Source organism: Neoarius graeffei, chromosome 8 (genome assembly GCF_027579695.1).
Source record: "Neoarius graeffei isolate fNeoGra1 chromosome 8, fNeoGra1.pri, whole genome shotgun sequence".
Classification (NCBI taxonomy): domain Eukaryota; kingdom Metazoa; phylum Chordata; class Actinopteri; order Siluriformes; family Ariidae; genus Neoarius; species Neoarius graeffei.
The window spans coordinates 58,088,161-58,111,502 of NC_083576.1; the positions used below are offsets into that span (position 1 = coordinate 58,088,161).

The 23,342-nt window shown below is 42.9% G+C and overlaps 1 protein-coding gene across 1 annotated transcript in view; it reads right to left on the bottom strand.

Moving 5' to 3' along the window:
- Positions 1-23,342, bottom strand: part of gabra4 (gamma-aminobutyric acid type A receptor subunit alpha4) — an 80,070-nt gene that overhangs the window by 30,090 nt on the left and 26,638 nt on the right. Inside the window, exon 7 of the mRNA XM_060927907.1 lies at positions 16,302-16,454. Coding sequence (XP_060783890.1) covers positions 16,302-16,454 — 153 coding nt within the window. The remainder of the gene's footprint in view (positions 1-16,301; positions 16,455-23,342) is intronic.

Below are 23,342 nucleotides of genomic sequence, written 5' to 3' on the forward strand. Positions count from 1 at the left end.
CACTCCTAGAATTGGGTAATACCATAAAATATTGAATTCTAATTATGACAGGATAGCATGAGATTAATCAATAACAGGGGATCTGGTGTAGTTGTGTATGCATGTGTGTAAGCGTGTTTACTAATGCAGTATGGCTAATCTGGATCTATGAACTGTGCATTCAGGATGCTAAATTTAGCAAAAAATATTACAACCTCATCCCATCTACTTCTTCTTTGCTTCTCACTTACACTTTGCTTACATTTCTAAACAGTACAGGGAATGATTACTGATGAGCTATCACCAAAGCATGGCGTCCGTTGTCCACAATTCAGTTAAATCGTATCTCCTCCGTCAATTCTCCACGGATTTCCGTTCCAATTGTTTTGCTTGAAAGAACTCATCACTCTGACACAAAACTTGGTCATTGCTTTGTCAAATTTTTTGTTAATGAGTGAGTAATTAGGCCAAATTAACAAATTTTCCAGGCCTCTTACTAGAATTTTATCTCCTCTCTCATTTCTCATCGAGGTTTTGGGCAGAGCTTCCCTTGAGGAACAAAACTTGGTTATTTGTCTGTTGATTTTCCTGATTATAAACAATTTGTTTACAACTTTGTTTATTTTCAGTTAAATAATATCTCCTCCCTCAGTTCTCAATGGATTTCAGTTCTGATTTTGTTTGAAAGAACTAGATCTGTACAAAACTTGGTCATTGTATTGTCAAATTTTTGCTCACAAACTGGTAATTAGGTCACCTTAATGACTTTTCAGCCTTTTCACTAGAATTGTATCTCCTAACGCAGTTCTCACCTGATTTCAGTTCTGATCGATGTTTGTCCATCTACCCAAAAGTTTGAGTCTTCTGGGATTAGACGCATAACAAATTAGAAGAATAATGATGGATAAGACAGACTTCCAGCAACTGTTGGGCCAAGTCCTGACAGGAGCACCCTGAGGAGTTACAATACTCCACTAGGGGAACATGATGATGATGATGATGATGATGATCATGGGTCAATCTTCCCATGGGGAACAAAATTTGGTCATTTGTTTGTTGACGTCAGTCTGTGCGGGTGGGCAACAACACCTCCAGTGTCATCTCCCTGAGCACTGGCTCCCCTCAGGGCTGTGTCCTGAGCCTGCTGCTGTTCACCGTGATGACCCATGACTGCTGTCCCAGGTCCACTACTAACCATATCATGAAGTTTGCAGATGACACAACAGTAGTGGGCCTTATCCAGGGTGACAACGATGTGGCCTACAGAGAGGAGGTGATACACCTAGTGGACTGGTGCAAAACCAACCACCTGATCCTGAATGTTGCCAAAGCCAAGGAGATCATCGTTGACTTCAGGAGGAGCCAGCCCACTCACACACCACTCATCATCAACGACACAGCAATGGAGAGAGTCAGCAGCACAAAGTTCCTGGGAGTGCAGATAACGGATACTCTGACCTGGTCCCATCACACCGGGGCCCTTGTAAAGAGGGCTCAGAAGCACATGCACTTTCTTCACCGGATGAAGAAGGCACATCTCCCCCCTCCAATTCTCACCACTCTCTACAGAGGCACTATAGAGAGCATACTGGCTTGCTGTATCTCTGTATGGTCAGGAGCCTGCAGGGCCTTTGACTGGAAGTCCCTGCAGAGGGTGATGAAGACAGCGGAGAAAATCATCGTGACTTCACTTCCTCTGATACAGGATATTGCAGAAAAACGCTGCCTGACCAGGGCTCGCAACATCAGCAGAGACACCTCCCACCCCCACTATGGACTGTTCTCGCTGCTGGTTTCTGGAAAGAGGCTATGCAGCCTTCGGAGTAGAACAGCCAGGTTCTACAACAGGTTTTTCCCACATGCCATAAGACTCATCTCATTTTCTTCCGTTTATCCGGGGCCGGGTCGCAGAGGCAGCAGTCTGAGCATGGAAGCCCAAACTTCCCTCTCCCCAGACACCTCGGCCAGCTCCTCAGGAAGAACACCGAGGCGTTCTCAGGCCAGCCGAGAGACATGGTCCCTCCAGCGTGTCCTGAGTCTTCCCTGGGGGACATGCCTGGAACACCTCCCCAGGGAGGTGTCCAGGAGGCATCTGAAAGAGATGCCCGAGCCACCTCAGCTGATTCCTCTCAATGTGAAGGAGCAGTGGCTCTACTCTGAGCTCCTCCCGAGTGACTCTGCTTCTCACCCCATCTCTAAGGGAGCGTCCAGCCACTCTGTGAAGGAAACTCATTTTGGCTGCTTGTATCCGCGATCCCCTCCTAGAACTGCCACCTTTTTGTGGTGGAGGGGTTTGTGTGCTTGAATGATCCTAGGAGCTATGTTGTCAGGGGCATTACGCCCCTGTTAGGGTTTCCCAAGGCAGACAGGTCCTAGGTGACAGGCCAGACCAAGAGCAGTTCACCAAACCCCCTTATGGAAATGAAAAAAATCAAGAACCGTGACGTTGCCTGGTATGGCGCAGCCGGGGCCCCACCCTGGAGCCAGGCCTAGGGTTGGGGCTCGTATGCGAGCGCCTGGTGGCCGGGCCTTTGCCTACGGGGCCCGACCTCCTGTGGGTTCACCATCCACAGAGGTAGCCGTAGGGGGCTGGTGCAGTGTGGATTGGGCGGCAGTCGAAGGTAGGGGCCTCGATGACCTGATCCCCGAACACAGCGGCTAGTTGTTGGGACATGGAATGCCATGCTGACCAGTTGACTGTTGAACCGAATTAATCCCCCCCACCACCTAGGCAATATGCTTTATATTCAGGCAATACACTTTATATTGTATATAGGACTTTATACACTGTCTTCTTATATATATATAAAATATATATATATATTTTTTTCAGGTAATATACTGGTGGCACGGTGGTGTAGTGGTTAGCGCTGTCGCCTCACAGCAAGAAGGTCCAGGTTCGAGCCCTGTGGCCGGCGAGGGCCTTTCTGTGCGGAGTTTGCATGTTCTCCCGTGTTCGCCTGGGTTTCCTCTGGGTGCTCCGGTTTCCCCCACAGTCCAAAGACATGCAGGTTAGGTTAACTGGTGACTCTAAATTGACCGTAAGTGTGAATGTGAGTGTGAATGGTTGTCTGTGTCTATGTGTCAGCCCTGTGATGACCTGGCGACTTGTCCAGGGTGTACCCCGCCTTTCGCCCGTAGTCAGCTGGGATAGGCTCCAGCTTGCCTGCGACCCTGTAGAAGGATAAAGCGGCTAGAGATAATGAGATGAGATGAGGTAATATACTTGCTGCTGTTTCGTTCTGCACTACACTGAGCCAAAGCAAAAAAATATTGTTCGGATGTGTATTGTTTGATGCAAATCTGAATGACAATAAAGAAAGTCTATGTCTAAAGTCTCTGTAAACAATTTGTTTACAACTTTGTTTATTTTCAGTTGAATTGTGTCTCCTCCCTCAGTTCTTAATGGATTTCAGTTCTGATTGCTTTATTTGAAAGAATTAGAACTTCTGCACAAAACTTGGTCATTGTATTGTCAATTTTTTGCTAACAAATTAGTAAGTTAGTCAACTTAATTTTTTTCTGACCAGAATTGTATCTCCTCTCTCATTTATCATATGAATTCAGTTCTGATCAATGTTTTGGGTAGATCTTCACTTGGGGAACAAAATTTAGTCCTTTGTTGATTTTCCTGTTGTAAACATTTTGTCATGGCGGTTGGTCCTCTCTCACATTGTCATATTTCTGTTCTGTTTGATGTTTTGGTAGTCATGGTTGTTTTGATGGCAGGCCAGATGAGCTACTACGTCCTTGATGTTCTGGTTTGATTATTGGGCAGCACAGTGGTGCAGTGGTTAGCACTGTTGCCAGCCAGGAGGCTTTGTGCTCAAAGCTACCAGTTGACTGAGACCTTTCTCTGTAGAGTTTGCATGTTCTACTCGTGCCTGTGTAGGTTTCCTTTGGGTGCTCTGGTTTCCTCCCACAATCCAAAGACATGCAGATTAGGTCATAAATGTGAGTATGAATAGCTGTTTGTTTCTATTGCTGTGTTCACACTTATACCAGTACAAAAGTGGTATAACTGTATCAATACAAAGTATACCGGTACAGTTTAGTGCATCTGTCCACACTAGCGAGAAATGTTTGCGGTTTTCTTTCACGGTAGTTGAAATGCGCATGTGCGAAATGTTTCCGTGGTTACTGAGTAACTTCCTTCCGAGAATATATGGCATCCGTTATTTTGAGATCTCGAGAAAACAAAACAATTATTCCGTGATCTCGAGATAACTAAATGATTATTTTCATGATCTCAGCTGGATCACTGTATCTCCATCGGTAGAGACGAAGCCGGGCCAGTCTTCTGCGGAGGTGCCGCGGACTAATTTTGAAATTATCCCTTATTAAAAGACTTAATGCAATCTCTCCCTGTGTCAACCCCTGATCAAAATATTGCCTTATTAGGTGATTGATTATTCCAGACATTCTAATGACCAAAGTTGCGTCTATACAGAATGAGAAATAGCCCCAAAGTCAGCAAATCACAAGTCTCTTGGCGCACCTGAATGAACCATTTCTCAGCTGTTTACTCGAGATCATGAAATAATTGTTTTGTTTTCTCGAGATCTCAAATTAGTTGTGGTGTTTTCTTGAGATCCTGAATTAATTATATCGTTATCTCGGGATAACAAGGTGAATAAAAAAAAATGGATTATATGAAGGGCCTCTCTCGGCTTCCGTATGGATGAAACAACGTGTGTGCTTTTTGTTGTCAATGTACAGTCTGTATTTCTGGTGGTCATTTATTCAGTCGAATCATATAAAACGCGCGAGGCAGTTGAAAAAGAAACAAACGAATCTCTGTTCTTCACTATTTTATTCAGCGAAGACATTGATTGAGGTGTGTGACTTTGCGCATGTGCATTATATTTGTATCGATACAGAGCCGCTTCATCTGTCCACACTACAGTGAAGCGCTACAGTACCGATACTGTACCGGTACGAAACCCATACATTTGTGGGTTTCGTACCGATACAGTTATGCCGCTGCAGTACCGGTATAGTTGCTAGTGTGGACAGGTGTTGCGGTACGAAAGTAGTCCTAGTGTGGACAGGGTATATGAGTCAGCCCTGTGATTGATTGGCAACATATCCAATGTGTACCTCATTGGGACTGGCTCTAGCTCACCTGCAACCCTTAGTAGGATAAGCAATATAGACGATGGATGGAATTTGATTGTTCAGTAACATAGTGTAGGAGCTATATTTTCCACACAAGTTCAGTTGAGATGCCTTGTTTCCATTCCTACTGAATCTGTTTATAGACACACAATTCAACTGAACTCTGAGGTGAAATACTGGCTGTCTTACACATGTCTAGAAAAGCCCAGCCGTGTTTTTATAACTGTGTCTTTATCTCTGGGCCCTTGCAGGAATAGGAATCTAATAATATGCATTTTTGCCGTCATCCTCAAACAAATACAAAGCTGTCTACTGCTTCACATTCCTTTTGCTTGTGGCAGAACTTCCTCTCACTCTGCAGTTCGCTTTACTGATGAAGTCAGAGTTAGTGAGGCTGGGCTTGTGAGAGCTCCCAAAGACAACAACACAGTTGAATAGAATAGAGGTAAACAAGAACTGACTCAGTGTAAGTCATGGCCTAATGGTTAGAGACACAGCTTTGGGATCAAAAGGTTGCCAGTTTGATTCCCTGGACCAGCAGGAATGGCTGACGTGCCCTTGAGCAAGGCATCTAACCCCCAACTGCTCTGGGTATGTTGTACATTGCTCTGGATAAGAGCGTCTGCTAAATTCCATTAATGTAATGTAAAACTAACGAAGAGTTATGCCAAGCGTGACCTGTGAGTTTCATGATGCTGTTATTGGGATTAAAAACAATGGTCGTTTGTGCCAAAAAAGTCTCATGGATAGAACAAAAAGCTCTAGGATGCACAGGTTCTCAGAGAAAGAAGTGCTTCTGGACACAAAGGGAGCACAGAAGTGACTTTTAAGTATAGATTTGACACGGCATATACAGTGCAAAGCAATCCAACGCATAGTAGCATTTTCATCCACAAGGGGGCGCCCCTAACTCATTGTTAATTAAAATGTATTTCTTTGAACAAGTGGCAATGCATGCATGCATTTCTTCCTGAACCCTGCCATAAAGTATCCAGTGTGCCAGAATTTGAGTCACCACTCCACACACTCCCATACACACAAACACAAAGGCAGCCAGCAGCCCCTTCTCCTCCTACTGTATACACACACACACACACACAAGCTTGACTGCATCAGGCAGTGGACAGAGGTACCGCAACAATATTTGCTTGAACACAACAGCCTCAAGCCAACACACAAGCCACAAGATATATCATATTTAAAGACATCCAAACACACAAGAATGAAAATAACCATACACACGCTCATACAAAAATGGATTTTCATCATCCACTTATCAAATTGAGCATTTCAAATGAACAAGAACATGGTGTAAAACAGCATGCAGTGGATTGCTTCAAAACAGCACAAGGTGATTATAATCATTCTTTCATCTGTGTGTGTGTGTGTACAGCACTCATAGCACAATTTAATGTATATACTATAAATCCAAATTCATCACGTCTTAAAAAGTTCGATTCTGTGAGTTTTTATAAATCGTGAGACTGTCTTGGCAAATGAGGTATGAGCTCATACAAAATTCATAGGAATGTGAACAGTTGAGGGCATTTTAATTGGATTTCGTACAAGTTATAAGAAAAGTAACTCCATCACTAACCCTAAGCTTAAACCTTAAGAAGCTGAGTAGTAAATGAGCAGTTAGTGGGTGTATTGTGGCTAATTTACATAGACTACTTTTTTTTTTTATGTGCTATTTGATCTTGACAGCCAGAGTGAGACTCCCAGTAGAGTAAAGCAAAAGGTTCAGCCTTGCAAATACACATACAGTAATTGTCTGTCCAGTATAATTAAAGGCAGTGAGATGTTGAAAAACTGTTCAAAATCCAATAAGAAAGCAAAATTAAAGCGCATATGTCCTGCTCATAAGGTGTGAATAAAAACTTTTTTTCAGGCTCTATCTAAATGCTGTTGGCATCAGAGGTGTGAGCTTGGCGGTGAACATTTAATACGAAACCAACTTTGTCATCGCTTTGAGAAACTTTGAGATAATCGTATTAAATCTGATCATTATTAAAACCTAGTAAATACAGCAATTAGTATTTTGCCTTCAATTAGGGTGATTTCTCCAAATGTAATAGCTGCCTTTTAGTCGCACACAATTTCCCTTCCTGAAGTAACTTTCAGGTTTAGCTAATCACACTGCGGATGTTTAAATTAGTCTTTTTGCATTGACTCCACCCAGGACTTTGTACCGTTTGGTAGAAACACCCAAACATGCAAAAAGCATCAGACATGCTATGTTGTTCATGTGAAATATGCAGGGGTGGGAAGTAACAAACTCCATGTACTCTCATTACAGTGCTTAAGTACATGGCTCAGTGCAATGATAATTTTTGAGTATAATTTAATAATAGTACTGTAACTTATACATGAGTTTTTAAAAATAAAATATTCAGCTTTGCTACATTTATTTTTTATCACTGGTGTATATGTGTGTGTGTATATATATGTATATATATATATATATATATATATATATATATATATATATATATATAAATAATATATGTGTGTGTGTGTGTGTGTGTGTGTGTGTGTGTGTGTAAAATATAAATACAACATGTCCAAATTTTAAATAATTTAAATAGTTTCCAAACCTGAACAAAAAAAAACCCTACACGCTAGACACCAAATGCTTAGTCAGCAGCAGCAATGGCTGAGACAGTGGAGACAGACAAACATTTATCAGGTATCTTCAGTTTTAACTGTCTCAAAGGAAACAGCTTGGTAATGATCTGCAAATTATGCGAGGTAAAAGCTGTTGAGATATCAGTGGAAACATGAAGGAAGCAGGAAGCCTGTGGAAACATGTACAGGTAAGACATTAGTTGCCTAAGCATGCGAAACTAACTTGAATGCTCTGTATTAAACAAGCGACCCTGTAGAACAGGATAAAGCGGCTAGAGATAATGAGATGAGATCACTTTTTATTCTATCCACATTCACTGGATATGAGCAATCTGATCGGCTTCTCTGCTACTAGGATGTCAGCTCATATACTGTGAGTATAGAAAAACAAAATGGCGGAGTGTGTTGCTGAACCAACTGAGGATGAACTAAAAATTCTACTCGAAAACAAAACTCCAAAAATTGTAATCAAGTATTTAAAAGAAACAGAAATAGCTAAAAGAATATAGGTCCCCCCCCAATAGCTCCTGTTCCACACTCCAACCCAGTCAATGGCGGCAATGCACCTTTCAGTTGGTATTCCAACCACCAAAAAAACCCTAAAGAAGAAGAAAACTACCAAAAATACAAAAAAGCAACAAAATATAGAATAAAAGTATTTGATGGTAAGGACATATCTTTTTAAATTTTTCTTGAATTATTATTATTATTATTATTATTATTATTATTATAGCATTTTCCCCAAATAGGCTCCTGTCATTTCTGTCATTATTGTCATTTGTTTACATTCTAAGTGGAAATTATTTTGTCGGATGTTTGTAAAAACTTTTTATTTATCGAATTTGCAAAAAATAAAAATGCTCTGTTATTCAAAATCCAGTGAATGTGGATAGAATAAAACAGTTATTCCACTCAATCTCGTCCTACATGGCTTATAACCAACTCTGTGCTATGTGCCTCGTTGGCTATCAGCTCATGTACGACTTGATTTCGTGGAATAACTGTGAAGTGTTCAGTAACAATGTCCAGGATAATGTGCAAGAGGCTAGAAACATACATGCATGAATTAACATGAGCTAGCAAGCTAGATAATGAACCTGGCAATCTAAAAGCATTGGGAGCATTTGTATAAGTTGGCTTGCCAGGTAACACTACCTTTCTTCATAGCGAAGCTACATGCTTAAGAAAAATGCATCAACCTGATTTTTGATGGCTTGACTGTATGATGTCTGTACGTACGACAAACAGCAAACGTGTACCACCACAAGGAACCTGACTATAAGTGCAAGGCAACATATCTCACAAACACTTGACCACCAGATAACCGAATTTGTATCTTTTTATTTACATAAGGTTATTTATTTATTTAACTCCAAAAGGTTGCCAGTTTGGGGCAGCACGGTGGTGTAGTGGTTAGCACTGTCGCCTCACAGCAAGAAGGCCCTGGGTTCGAGCCCAGCGGTCGGCGAGGGCCTTTCTGTGTGGAGTTTGCATGTTCTCCCTGTGTCCGCGTGGGTTTCCTCCGGGTGCTCCGTTTTCCCCCACAGTCCAAAGACATGCAGGTTAGGCTAACTGGTGGCTCTAAATTGACTGTAGGTGTGAAGGTGAGTGTGAATGGTTGTTTGTCTCTGTGTGTCAGCCCTGCAATAACCTGGCGACTTGTCCAGGGTGTACCCCGCCTTTCACCCATAGTCAGCTGGAATAGGCTCCAGCTTGCCTGCGACCCTGTAGAACAGGATAAGTGGCTACAGGTAATGGATGGAAATCCAACGCTTATTTTAAACTTGCTTTTTAAAAAATAACATGGGATTATTAACGAGCACATTTTATGGAAAGTATTCATGACAGTTTCATGTAAAACTAGTTAAAACAGTTTTATTAGTCCACTAGCTTGTTGGCCAATTGACAGTTTCTGTCATGTAAGAATGACAGACGGATGTAAGTGCAGGAACAGTTTTATTGAAAACATGCTAGCGAACAGTTCCAATACACAAACAAAGGCAGAGTCAAAGAATAGGCAGTGGTCAAGTGAGGCACAGACAGGATATCAGAGGTAATACAATACTCACAGTCCAAAAACACAGACAGGGTCAAAACCAAAAAAGTGATACAAAAGACAAGGCTTTCTCAAACTCGGTGTGTTACTGAGAGTCCTTATAGTTGTGCGCTGTGATTGAGCTCTAATCAGGAACAGGGGCATGGTAATTAAACCTTATGGCATGCACGCACTTTGCAATCTGTGGCTGCGCGCATTGAGCTCCAATGTGCATGGATGTGAAAGATGTAACCAGACAACTGTTTGACATACCAAGTTTGATATTTGATTGTAACTTTATAGTAATGACGTAAAGTGAAAGAGCTGGTTCACTGCTGTCCACCAGGCACCCAGCAGAGTCACACCATAATAAATGTCGTGGTGTTGTTTCTGGCATATGGCATGCGGTGTCAAAGGAATAAATAAATATTTGTAACTGCAATGTGAATCTCATTATTGGTGTCACTGTCACAAGACAATGCAGCAATTTATTGATGCGAAATACACTACACTACACAATTCAATGGTTCATATGGTATAATATTATTATTCTATTTAGGTTGAATTTATGCCCTTGCAAATATTTTGCTCATACAGTGGTGCTTGAAAGTTTGTGAACCCTTTAGAATTGTCTATATTTCTGCATAAATGTGACCTAAAACAACATCAGATTTTCACACAAGTTCTAAAAGTAATAGAGATAAAGAGAACCCAGTTAAACAAATTAGACAAAAATATTATACTTGGTTGTTTATTTATTGAGGAAAATGAGCCAATATTACATATCTGTGAGTGGCAAAAGTATGTGAACCTCTAGGATTAGCAGTTCATTTGAAGGTGAAATTAGAGTCAGGTGTTTTCAATCAATGGGATAACAATCAGGTGTGAGTGGGCACCCTGTTTTATTTAAAGAACAGGGATCTATCAAAGACTGATCTTCACAACACATGTCTGTGGAAGTGTATCATGACACAAACAAAGGAGATTTCTGAGGACCTCAGAAAAAGCATTGTTTATGCTCATCAGGCTGGAAAAGGTTACAAAATCATTTCTAAAGAGTTTGGACTCCACCAATCCACAGTCAGACAGATTGTGTACAAATGGAGGAAATTCAAGACCATCGTTTCCCTCCCCAGGAGTGGTCGACCAACAAAGATCACTCCAAGAGCAAGGCATGTAATGGTCAGCGAGGTCACAAAGGACCCCAGGGTAACTTCTAAGCAACTGACGGCCTCTCTCACATTGGCTAATGTTAATGTTCATGAGTCCACCATCAGGAGAACACTGAACAACAATGGTGTGCATGGCAGGGTTGCAAGGAGAAAGCCACTGCTCTTCAAAAAAACCCATTGCTGCTCATCTGCAGTTTGCTAAAGATCATGTGGACAAGCCAGAAGGCTATTGGAAAAATGTTTTGTGGATGGATGAGACCAAATTAGAACTTTTTGGTTCAAATGAGAAGCGTTATGTTTGGAGAAAGGAAAACACTGCATTCCAGCATAAGAACCTTATCTCATCTGTGAAACATGGTGGTGGTAGTATCATGGTTTAGGCCTGTTTTGCTGCATCTGGGCCAGGACGGCTTGCCATCATTGATGGAACAACGAATTCTGAATTATACCAGCGAATTCTAAAGGAAAATGTCAGGACATCTGTCCATGAACTGAATCTCAAGAGAAGGTGTGGTCATGCAGCAAGACAACGACCCTAAGCACACAAGTCGTTCTACCAAAGAATGGTTAAAGAAGAAGAAAGTTAGTGTTTTGGAATGGCCAAGTCAAAGTCCTGACCTTAATCCAATCGAAATGTTGTAGAAGGACCTGAAGCGAGCAGTTCATGTAAGGAAACCCACCAACATCCCAGAGTTGAAGCTGTTCTGTACGTAGGAATGGGCTAAAATTCCTCCAAGCCGGTGTCCCGGACTGATCAACAGTTACCGGAAACGTTTAGTTGCAGTTATTTTTGCACAAGGGGGTCACACCAGATACTGAAAGCAAGGGTTCACATACTTTTGCCAGTCACAGATATGTAATATTGGCTCATTTTCCTCAATAAATAAATGACCAAGTATAATATTTTTGTCTCTTTTGTTTAACTGGGTTCTCTTTACTTTTAGGATTTGTGTGAAAATCTGATGATGTTTTAGGTCATATTTATGCAGAAATTTAGACAATTCTAAAGGGTTCACAAACTTTCAAGCACCACTGTACACTCATCAGGAGCTGTGCTTTTAGGCACTGCCTATATATTATACTGTTAATAATTGAGATGGTGTTCGCTTTCACATTGCTCACTTGTTTAGTTAACATGAGACCTGAATAGAACTAGATAGAACTCGACGCCAACGGCGTCGATGGGGATGCCTCCGCCGGGTAGACTACACGCCTTAAGTTGTGATTTGGGGATGGACATTTGATCTCACAGTAATCTTGACCTGGTGAAATTACTTGTATCAGCCTTGGAGATATTGTGTTCACAAGGTTTTTGGACAGACATTTGACCTCACAGTGACCTTGACCTTAGACCTTTTGATCTCAAAATCTAATCAGTTTATCTTTGTCCCCAAATGCGCAAATGGTGAAAGCTTGGTGAAATTCCTTTCATCTGCTTTAGAGATATTGTGTTCACAAGGTTTTCGGACAGACATTTGGCCTCACAGTGACCTTGGCCTTAGACCTTTTGATCTCAAAATCTAATCAGTTCATGTTTGTCCCAAAGCGCACAAATGGTGAAAGTTTGGTGAAATTCCTTTCATTAGCCTTTGAGATATCGCATTCACAAGGTTTCAGGACGGATGCACGGACGCACGCACGGACAACCCGAAAACATAATGCCTCCTGCACCTTACGGTGGCGGAGGCATAAAAATAGAGCATATAGTTGAGTCACATATAAAAAGTAATTTGTACTTGTAAAAGTAACATTACTTTTACCTTTATTCTGGTAGCTTGTTACTAAAGTAAAAGTAGGCTTGGGAGAGTCACTGTAAAAATGTATTCCAATACAATTACTAATTAATGTAGTGAGTAACCAAATCCAGGTATCTTCCTCCTCCTTTTCCAGCACTGTTGCCAGGTTAGGGTCCATGTGGACCCTTTTGAGCCACATGTCATATTAATTGGAGCATGGTTTTACGCCAGATGCCCTTCCTGCCACAACCATCCCATTTCCAGGCTTGGGAAACAACCATTAACACACACATTCACACCTATGGGCAATTTAGTCACCATTTTGCCTAACTGCATGGATTTAATTTGTGGGGGAAACCAAAGCATCCGGAGGAAACCCACACATGCCCCTTTTCCACCAAAGCAGTTCCAGGGCTGGTTCGGGGCCAGTGCTTAGTTTGGAACCGGGTTTTCTGTTTCCACTGACAAAGAACTAGCTCTGGGGCCAGAAAAACCGGTTCCAGGCTAGCACCAACTCTCTGCTGGGCCAGAGGAAAGAACCGCTTACGTCAGCGGGGGGGCGGAGTTGTTAAGACCAACAACAATAACAAGACCGCGAAAGATCGCCATTTTTAAGCAACGAGAAGCAGCAGCTGTACAAACGCGAAGTCATCCATTATTATTGTTGTTGTTGCCGCTGCTGCTTCTTCCGTGTTGTTTTTGCTTTGATATTCGTGCCAAGGTTTATGTAAACATAGCGCCATAACTGACGTATACAGCGACGTAATGACGTTTACATCGATGGAATGACATGGCTCCACTTAGCACCGCGAGCTATGGAAAAGCAAACTGGTTCTCAGCTGGCTCGCAAGTTGAACGAGTTGTGAACCAGCACCAGCACTGGCTCCGAACCAGCCCTGGAACTGATTTGGTGGAAAAGGGGTATCAGACATGGAGAGAACATGCAAACTTCACACAGAAAGGCTCCTGTCAGCCACTGGGCTCGGACCAAGAACCTTCTTGCTGTGAGTCAACAGTGCTAACCACTACACCACTATGCCACCCAACCTAATCCAAGTATCACAATATTCAAGTAACATAACTTGATTACATTCTGTTACTTTTGGATGAAATTAGATGTCAAGTATTTGGATGATGACAGCATTTTTACAGCTGGAAGGCATAACTTACGCTGTACTGCAACGCTGTTCTCCTTTTCTGTTTTAAAGACAAAATAATGGCAAAATTTCCACCTAGTGAAAGGTTTATTATTATTTTTTCACCATGATAATGAACTGGCAACTGTAAGATTTGCTGTGATTTCATTCAAGACTAGAGTGGCGTTGTAAGACTCATGAAGTGTTGTAATGTGTGTGCATGTGCGTGGTAGTATATCATTCTTTATTTTAAAATGTATTTTAAAAATATTATCCCGATAATGATCCCTATTTTTACTGAATGTATTGTTAATCTGATTACGTCTCATCTCATCTCATTATCTCTAGCCGCTTTATCCTGTTCTACAGGGTCGCAGGCAACCTGGAGCCTATCCCAGCTGACTACGGGCGAAAGGCGGGGTACACCCTGGACAAGTCGCCAGGTCATCACAGGGCTGACACATAGACACAGACAACCATTCACACTCACACCTACGGTCAATTTAGAGTCACCAGTTAGCCTAACCTGCATGTCTTTGGACTGTGGGGGAAACCGGAGCACCCGGAGGAAACCCACGCGGACACGGGGAGAACATGCAAACTCTGCACAGAAAGGCCCTCGCCGGCCACGGGGCTTGAACCCGGACCTTCTTGCTGTGAGGCGACAGCGCTAACCACTACACCACCGTGCCGCCCTCTGATTGCGTCTTTTTGATGTAACTTTAACCCAATACAGTCACCTTTTTTGTGTCCACATCATGTAACGCTGTTCCATGTATTCTGTTACTCGACAAGCAGTAATTTTACTCAGATCAGTGTGTTCTAAACCCTTTACACCCCTGGAAATATGCAGTCCTCCATAGACCCTGTTCGGGAATCATCTCATCTCATCTCATTATCTCTAGCCGCTTTATCCTTCTACAGGGTCGCAGGCAAGCTGGAGCCTATCCCAGCTGACTACGGGCGAAAGGCGGGGTACACCCTGGACAAGTCGCCAGGTCATCACAGGGCTGACACATAGACACAGACAACCATTCACACTCACATTCACACCTACGCTCAATTTAGAGTCACCAGTTAACCTAACCTGCATGTCTTTGGACTGTGGGGGAAACCGGAGCACCCGGAGGAAACCCACGCGGACACGGGGAGAACATGCAAACTCCACACAGAAAGGCCCTCGCCGGCCACGGGGCTCGAACCCAGGACCTTCTTGCTGTGAGGCGACAGCGCTAACCACTACACCACCGTGCCAGTTCGGGAATCAGTTAAGCAAAAAAAAAAAAACACAACTTAGATCACCGTTTATAGCCAGAGTTGTTGCAGTTTTTTTTTCTTTCTTTTTTTTCTGATAAAGTACATGATGTGAAGACCTGCATATGCTTTGCTTTAGTTCTCTGATGCTAAACTAATCTGGCTGCCCATATAGTCCATTAATCTCCTGTATATGTGATTAAACAAGATCACGAGAAGTGTCGCAGTAGGACCACAACATTAAAAACAACTGCAGCCAAGTTTAGGATGAGGGCACTGATTTATGCCTGGCAGTAAACACACACATATATATATATATATATATATATATATATATATATATATATATATATATATATATACACACACACATACGAAGTGAACTGCGCACACACAGTGCATTTACAGCTTTAATTAGCGAGGTGTGACTAAAAAGCATACAAGTCCCTGCATCAGTACAGTGAGTCATTATGAATAGCAGCCTTCATCATTAGCCATCAACCAAATACCCCATCTCTCAGGAGATTGCCATACGCCATCATTATAGACATGATGCAAGAAAGATCGCTGAAACCTTCCTGCGCTGCATCAATTTGAATAAAGGCATAACTGAGAAAACAAATTAAGCTCTGATGATACCATATTGTGCCCACTTGAAATATCGTATGCGCTATTAAACAGTGTTAAACACTATTAATCATATCATGTGTTCTCAGTCCTCTCTGTTTCTGCTGCTTTCACTCTCTCTAAGTGCTGTCCTTCATCTTGCTCTAGTGTCACTAACCACACGTTCATGCCCACTCTGCTGGCAACACTCCAAACACACCACACTGTGAGGAAGCTTTTGAAGGTGGGTCAATGGTACACTTTCCCAGTGAAGAATGAGAACGTGCTATTCTCAGCATCACCATAGCCCCAGGTAACGTGTAGCAAGACACGGGAGGGGTGCGTGCGTGTGTGTGTGTGTGTAGCTAAGAAAGACAGAACATGAGTGAGAGACAGTGAGATTTGAGATAATTCAAACCTATAGACAATTCTCCCTTATTTAGCTAAAGACTCAAAGTCTAACAGTGGGGAGACGTCATTAGATGAGACGTGAAAAGAGAAGTGAGACAAAGACAGAAAGCGAGCAAAAGAGAAAGGCAGGCAACATTTTCTCTCCTATATTTGCATGAGAATGCTGTTTCAACCTCTGAGAGAGAAAGAGACGGAACTTTCTCGGGGATTTGTGATTAATACTCACCGAAGACAGTTCTGGCAGGCACAGATTCCTTATTTATCCAGAAGGACACTTGGGAAAGGATTACTGTCATGATGCATGGGATGTACGTCTGAATCATGAAGTAGCCCATTTTCCGTTTCAAGTGGAAGTAGACAGTCATCACCACATACTCACCTGAAAAAGAGCAGGAAACAGGAATAACTATAACTTCAAAAACCTCGACTGTCAAAATTTAAACCAACATAGAAACAAGGTAAACCGATATTAAAGGTGCTGACTGCAAAGCTGAATTCTGAGCAAAATATTCTATTTCTATTGCTGCTGGAGTTTTGAGATGTTTCACTGATGCACACATCGTGTATCCTCTGTGTAAATATTTTTGCCGAAATAAAAAGCGTCCCGCATTTTATGATTCCGGAGACTGCCGAAGCAAGTGAGCAACAATATCATGTGACCACTGTGAGGTGTGTTTGACCTACTTTTAATCAAAACAAGTCGGTAACATGGCAGACTCCGCTCTTCCGCAAGCAGAAAAGAAAAGTAAAGCCTGTCTAGTGAGTGGAACTGCAAGATAGAGCAAAGTTAGATGACGTAATTTTTCTGGACAAATAACTAAATCATTATAGCTAGTGCTTAGCTACTGTATCTTAGCCTTAGAATATATGGGCTTGACTCCACGGTAGCGAGTATGGAGTTATACACCTGATGTTTCGATCTTACAGAGAAAGAAATTAGAACACAAAGGCAGGAACAGAGGAAGATATATTTGTCTTTTGTTTCACGGATCTATTCATGAATATCAACCACAAATTACATCCCTGCAATTCAAAACTCTACGAGGTCGATGCAGAGTCACGATGAGGTTTTCCGCGCATCGCCATCTTGGTGTGGCACAGCTCCATAGTTATACTAAATAGTTAAAGCTCCTCGCATTCAGCTGTTTCCGTAGGGCCATACTGTTTACCTCAGGAGGGAGGATATTTGATCCCAAAATGGAGAAAAACGACCCTCAGCACATCAAAATGATCATGCCTCGTCTCCATGATAGTTTTCTTGCGAGACATAGGAAAATGCCATGCACAATAAAAAAAATTAAATTTCATATGACTTTGAAGTTAACACCTTTAACCAATCATCTCAGGTCATATCATGTTCCAGGTATGATTATGTGAAAAAGCTCAGCCTGTTTTACCTGGAACTATGCCAAATCACAGAAAAAAAACCCAAAAACCTATGACTTATGATTTGTTTCATGTTCTCTTTAAAAGTGTGCTTGTGACCCAGAAAAGTGTGAAAAATATGTTCTTTAAATAGGCACATTGCAATATAATGAGTATTATACAACAGTTAATTCCAGTCCACTATTTTGATTTGTCGAGCAGCGTTCCAAGAGTGCTTATATTTCTTCTAACTGCACTAGGCAGCATGGTGGTGTAGTGGTTAGCACTGTCGCCTTGCAGCAAGAAGGTTCTGGGTTCAAGCCCAACGGTGGACGGGGGCCTTTCTGTGTGGAGTTTGCATGTTCTCCCCACGTGTGCGTGGGTTTCCTCCTGGTGCTCCGGTTTCCCCTACAGTCCAAAGACATGCGGTTAGGTTAACATGGGGCAGCCATAGGCTGAAGTGCCCTTGAGCAAGGCACCTACAGTAACCCCCAACTGGGCGCTGTAGCATAGCTGTCCACTCCTCTGGGTACATGTGTGTGTTCACTGTTTCAGATGGGTTAAATGCAGAGGAGGAATTTCACTGTGCTTGAGTGTGCATGTGACAAATAAAGGCTTCTTCTTCTTCATCTTCTTCTTCTCAGAGTGTTTATCATTTCACTCATCAGTGTCCGCCATGCAAAATTCCACTTCCTAGTTTGAAATGGTTACTACATTAGTGTTAGTGACATCATCAATGGATACTTTTCAGGAATATAACTTCATCTCATCTCATTATCTCTAGCCGCTTTATCCTTCTACAGGGTCGCAGGCAAGCTGGAGCCTATCCCAGCTGACTACGGGCGAAAGGCGGGGTACACCCTGGACAAGTCGCCAGGTCATCACAGGGCTGACACATAGACACAGACAACCATTCACACTCACATTCACACCTACGCTCAATTTAGAGTCACCAGTTAACCTAACCTGCATGTCTTTGGACTGTGGGGGAAACCGGAGCACCCGGAGGAAACCCACGCGGACACGGGGAGAACATGCAAACTCCGCACAGAAAGGCCCTCGCCGGCCACGGGGCTCGAACCCAGGACCTTCTTGCTGCGAGGCGACAGCGCTAACCACTACACCACCGTGCCGCCTAGAACTGTTGTATAAAAGCAATATCACATTCGCGATCATGTAGTCATACTGAATATCTGCTAGAGTGCTCATGCCTATGGCCAAATCACAGCCATGCTGATATAAATAAGGAATTAGTATAGGGCACTTGCGTTCTTGAGACCCTTTAAGAGAATGAGAAAAAAACACCAAATTTTCAACACAAAAAAAGACATCTGGTTGCAGGCTTATAGTACTCGAGTCCAGGACTCGGACTTGAGTCTGACTCGTGCCCTAATTTTAAGGACTCGTGACTTGACTTGGACTTGAGCACTGATGACTTGGACTTGTGCATTAACTGCATTCGGACTCATAAATTAGAGACGAGGACTCTGATTTTTTCTTTATTTTTTGCAACATGCCATAAAAATTTGGCATAAGATATTTATATCTACATTAATTTTTATACTAATTTTGTGCAAGAGAATGCACATTCACTTGCTCTGGCACTAAAATGCCTGGAGAGAATGACCCTAGGATTGTCCACTTTGCTTATGGACCCTTTTCACGTGACGTCACGACAAACGCGGCCGCCATTTTGGACATGTACTACCAGTAGTTTACCACAGCCAGCATTGAGGAACAGCAGCAAAGAAAGTGTTTATTTTCAGCAAGACTTCCATCATGCCACTATATTGTTGTGCACCTGGATGTAGTAACCATCAACAAACAAGGCAAGGTTTATCATTTTATCGGATCCCGACGGAGAAGATGGATAGCGGCCATTAACAGATTGGCAGCCCTCGGCATACCAGCGCTTGTGTAGTGACCACTTTGTTGGAGGTAAGACGAATAAAATTAGCCAGAAAAGGCATTACATTGCTGTTAACATTCTGTGGCGGCGAGTGTGTAACCAAATAGGCTAAAATAACCCATTGTAACCTCTTTGTTCTTCTGTAGTAGCTATTAGCTAACGACATTAGCTAGCGTTGTGTTCCTTTGCTGTTGGTAGACTGTAGGACAGATCAGAGGCAGTGTCCTACAAACAGCGCTTAATTTGAGGGGGAGCAAGCCGGAGCGCGCTCCGGAACCTAGGGCGTTGGCTCCGGCAGCTATTTACACTGGATCCAGTGATCCAACACCTCTCTTGACTATGTAACAACAACAACAAAAAAAACGATTGTCTTTAGGCTTGCCATCCTTCCACTTGCGAGTGGTAAGTGATCTGCGCTGGGATCACACACACAGCGGCTCAGTCCCGAATCGTGGCTCGTGCACTTCACTCGCGCGCTGTGTGAGCTGCGCAGGGCCGGAGTGCACACCCTCCAGAGGGCACTCGCTGTTCAGGGCGGAGTGATTTGGAGTGCAGGATGCCTGCGGAGCCGAGTGCATCTGTGTATTGGTGTTGCTGTGTGCAGACGAATCGTGTATTGGTGTTGCTGTGTGCACACTAATCGCTTTTAAAAACGTTAATCTGATGATCCGCTGATACGGTCTAATGTAAACATGGGCTAAGTGTTCAAAACAAGAGGAACATGTATTTGTCTCTTAAATCCAGGCCGTTCCCTGTAATCTCTAACAACGGTTGGAGAAAGTAATGGCAAATAGCGAGTGCACAAACCATAGAAGGTAAACTGTACACAGCGCCAGGGCAGTGTGATGGTATGTCTACTTTTAGATTGTGTTAGCTTATCAATGAACACACTCGTCACTCGACGAGTTTCACGTCTTTACGACGGATACTTAAATGTGTGTTAGGTATTATTGTTGCAGTCTAAGCAGTCATTGTAGCAGCTAGATGAGCAAGAACCGAAAGGGTCTGTGCCATAAACCGTTATTTCTGTACGGCGTTGCTAATGTGTCGTTACTGTTGTTATTTCTCCCCCTGCTCGCCCTGTAAATGCCCCACGTCGCTGGATAGCGAAGGTGTTTTCTGCATCTCGCTCCTTTTTCTTGTATGTTCTCCGTTTGTCGCCTTCCTCGCATTCAAACCAATTCGAGCCGAAGTCTGCTACATGTCCAAAATGGTGGTCGCGTTTACGAAAGTCACGTGACTGAAAAGGGTCTATACAAACTTCTCGTGCAGTGGGAAAAATGCATTGCTATGTGTTCCATATGTAGAAGAACTATCAAGGAGACAACGGGGACAACCTCAAACTTCAATCGTCATTTGGTAAGACTCCACCCAGAGAAGTCAGTGACACGCTATGTTCATTGCCCTGTTGATAGCGGGGCTTGCTTGCTGAGCGATGAACTAGCTAGTGTTAACCCTCTCTCATGTTATTTGCCCTGTTGATAGTGGGCGGGGCTTGCTGAGCGATGAACTAGCTAGTGTTAACCCTCTCTCATGTTATTTGCCCTGTTGATAGCGGGGCTTGCTTGCTGAGCGATGAACTAGCTAGTGTTAACCCTCTCTCATGTTATTTGCCCTGTTGATAGCGGGGCTTGCTTGCTGAGCGATGAACTAGCTAGTGTTAACCCTCTCTCATGTTATTTGCCCTGTTGATAGTGGGCGGGGCTTGCTGAGCGATGAACAAGCTTTCTATCTGTAGCCTGTTAACTAAAATGGGGCAGTCAAGCAGTAACGTTAGTCCAACACAGTAGCAGAGACGCTTTCACATAAAGGCAGCAACAGCCACCGTCAAATGGTGCAGTTGGAGTCTTGTTCTCAGACTCGACTCAAAATTTTCTTTAATAACTTGGACTTGAACACTGGGGACTCGAGACTGTACTCGGACTCGAGGTTAGTGACTCGACTACAACACTGTCTGGTTGTTGACACAAAGCAGGTAGTGAATATAAAATACAGAGACACTTTAAATACAATTCACACAATCAGGGCCATAATAAAAAAATAACTATTATCTGGAACTACACTGTCTCTGTGGAGTTTTCCATGTTCTCCCTATGTCTGTAAAGGTTTCCTTCAGGTCGTCTGGTGTCCTCTCACCTCCCAAAAGCATGTAAGTAGGTGTATAAGCTATACTGAAATGCCTCTTGCTGCATATGTGCAAGGTGTCCTGCAATGGAATGGCATCCCATCCAGAGTGTATTCCTGCTTACTGTATGGATATTCCACAACCCTTACCAGGATAAAGTGATTACTGAAGATGAATGAATGATTTATTGTTGCTCAGCATGGCAATACTGGAGCTGACTGTATATAGCTTTCTAGAAATTATTACTTCCTAAAATGAGCCTAATGAAATGGGGCGTTGTTTGGACCATCTGTTTGATGTGAAGCATGCAGTTTAGACTGAGGGCTGCAAAAAAAAAAAAAATTAAATGCATTTAAATTTCACCCTTTATTTGTACTGTTGATTTATTTATAACACTGTGTGCTACCAGTTTCTTTTTTCCCCTCAAACATGTATTCATTTGGCAGACACTATTTATCAAAAGCAAGGTGAGACAGAACACAATCCAACTGAGGCTTAATGCAATCCAAAAATATATCTGAGCCATTGAGCGTTGAAGGGTTTGCTGAAGGGCCCAGCGGTGGCTTTCTGACCTTCCTGGGATTCAAACTTAGAACTATTCAATCGCTACCAAAGAGCCTCAATGTGTGACGAAAATGGATACCAGAATCATGAATATACACTACTGTGCAAAAGTCTTAGGCCAAGTTTACATTAGACCGTATCTGTCTCGTTTTCTTCGTGGATGCACTGTCCGTTTACATTAAAACGCCTGGAAACGCTGGGAAACGGGAATCCGCCAGGGTCCATGTATTCAATCCAGATCGTGTCTGGTCCGGTGCTGTGTAAACATTGAGAATACGCGGATACGCTGTGCTGAGCTCTAGCTGGCGTCTCATTGGACAACGTCACTGTGACATCCACCTTCCTGATTCGCTGGCGTTGGTCATGTGACGCGACTGCTGAAAAACGGCGCGGACTTCCGCCTTGCATCACCTTTCATTAAAGAGTATAAAAGTATGAAAATACTGATGCAAATACTGCCCATTGTGTAGTTATGATTGTCTTTAGGCTTGCCATCCTTCCACTTGCAAGTGGTAAGTGACGCGCATGCCCGATATGCACTGGGATCACACACAGCGGCTCAGTCCCGAATCACAGCTTGTGCACTTCACTCGCGCGCTCTGTGAGCTGCGCAGGGCCGGAGTGCGCACCCTCCAGAGGGCACTCGCTGTTCAGGGCGGAGTGATTTGGAGCGCAGGATGCCTGCGGAGCCGAGCGTATCCGTGTATTGGCGTTGCTGTGTGCACGCGAATCGTGTATTGGCGTTGCTGTGTGCACGCTAATAGTTTTAAAAACGTTAATCTGATGATCCGCTGATACGGTCTAATGTAAACCCCACCTTAGGCACATGTAAATAAATGCTATAGAAATGCTGCAAAAATAATGAAATGAAAATTTTTCATTATTTATCCTTGACTTGCAAGTGATGTCAAAGTAAAACAGAAACCCAGATGTTGACCATGTTGCTGGAGATACAAATGCGAGGTCAAGCGACATTCCATATAAAACATAGTCACGCGTGCACAACTCTTTGTTTTTCCACTGCTTTAAGTGTTCTTTTAGCTATGCCATATCTTTGTGCTGTATATGGTTGTGGTCATAATAGTACTCGTGACTGTGGCACGTTCCGATTTTTTAGAATTCCATCCGTGATTCGTAAAGAGGGCAAGGAATCTCTGAGGCTTAGTACAGAGAGGAGATGAGCATGGCTGAACATCAGCAGGGCTGATTTAACAGAGGCTAAAACCAAAACAGCTCGTGTTTGCAGTAATCATTTTATCTCAGGTGAGAGTCAAAAGCTCTCTCAGTAATATTATAGAAGAATT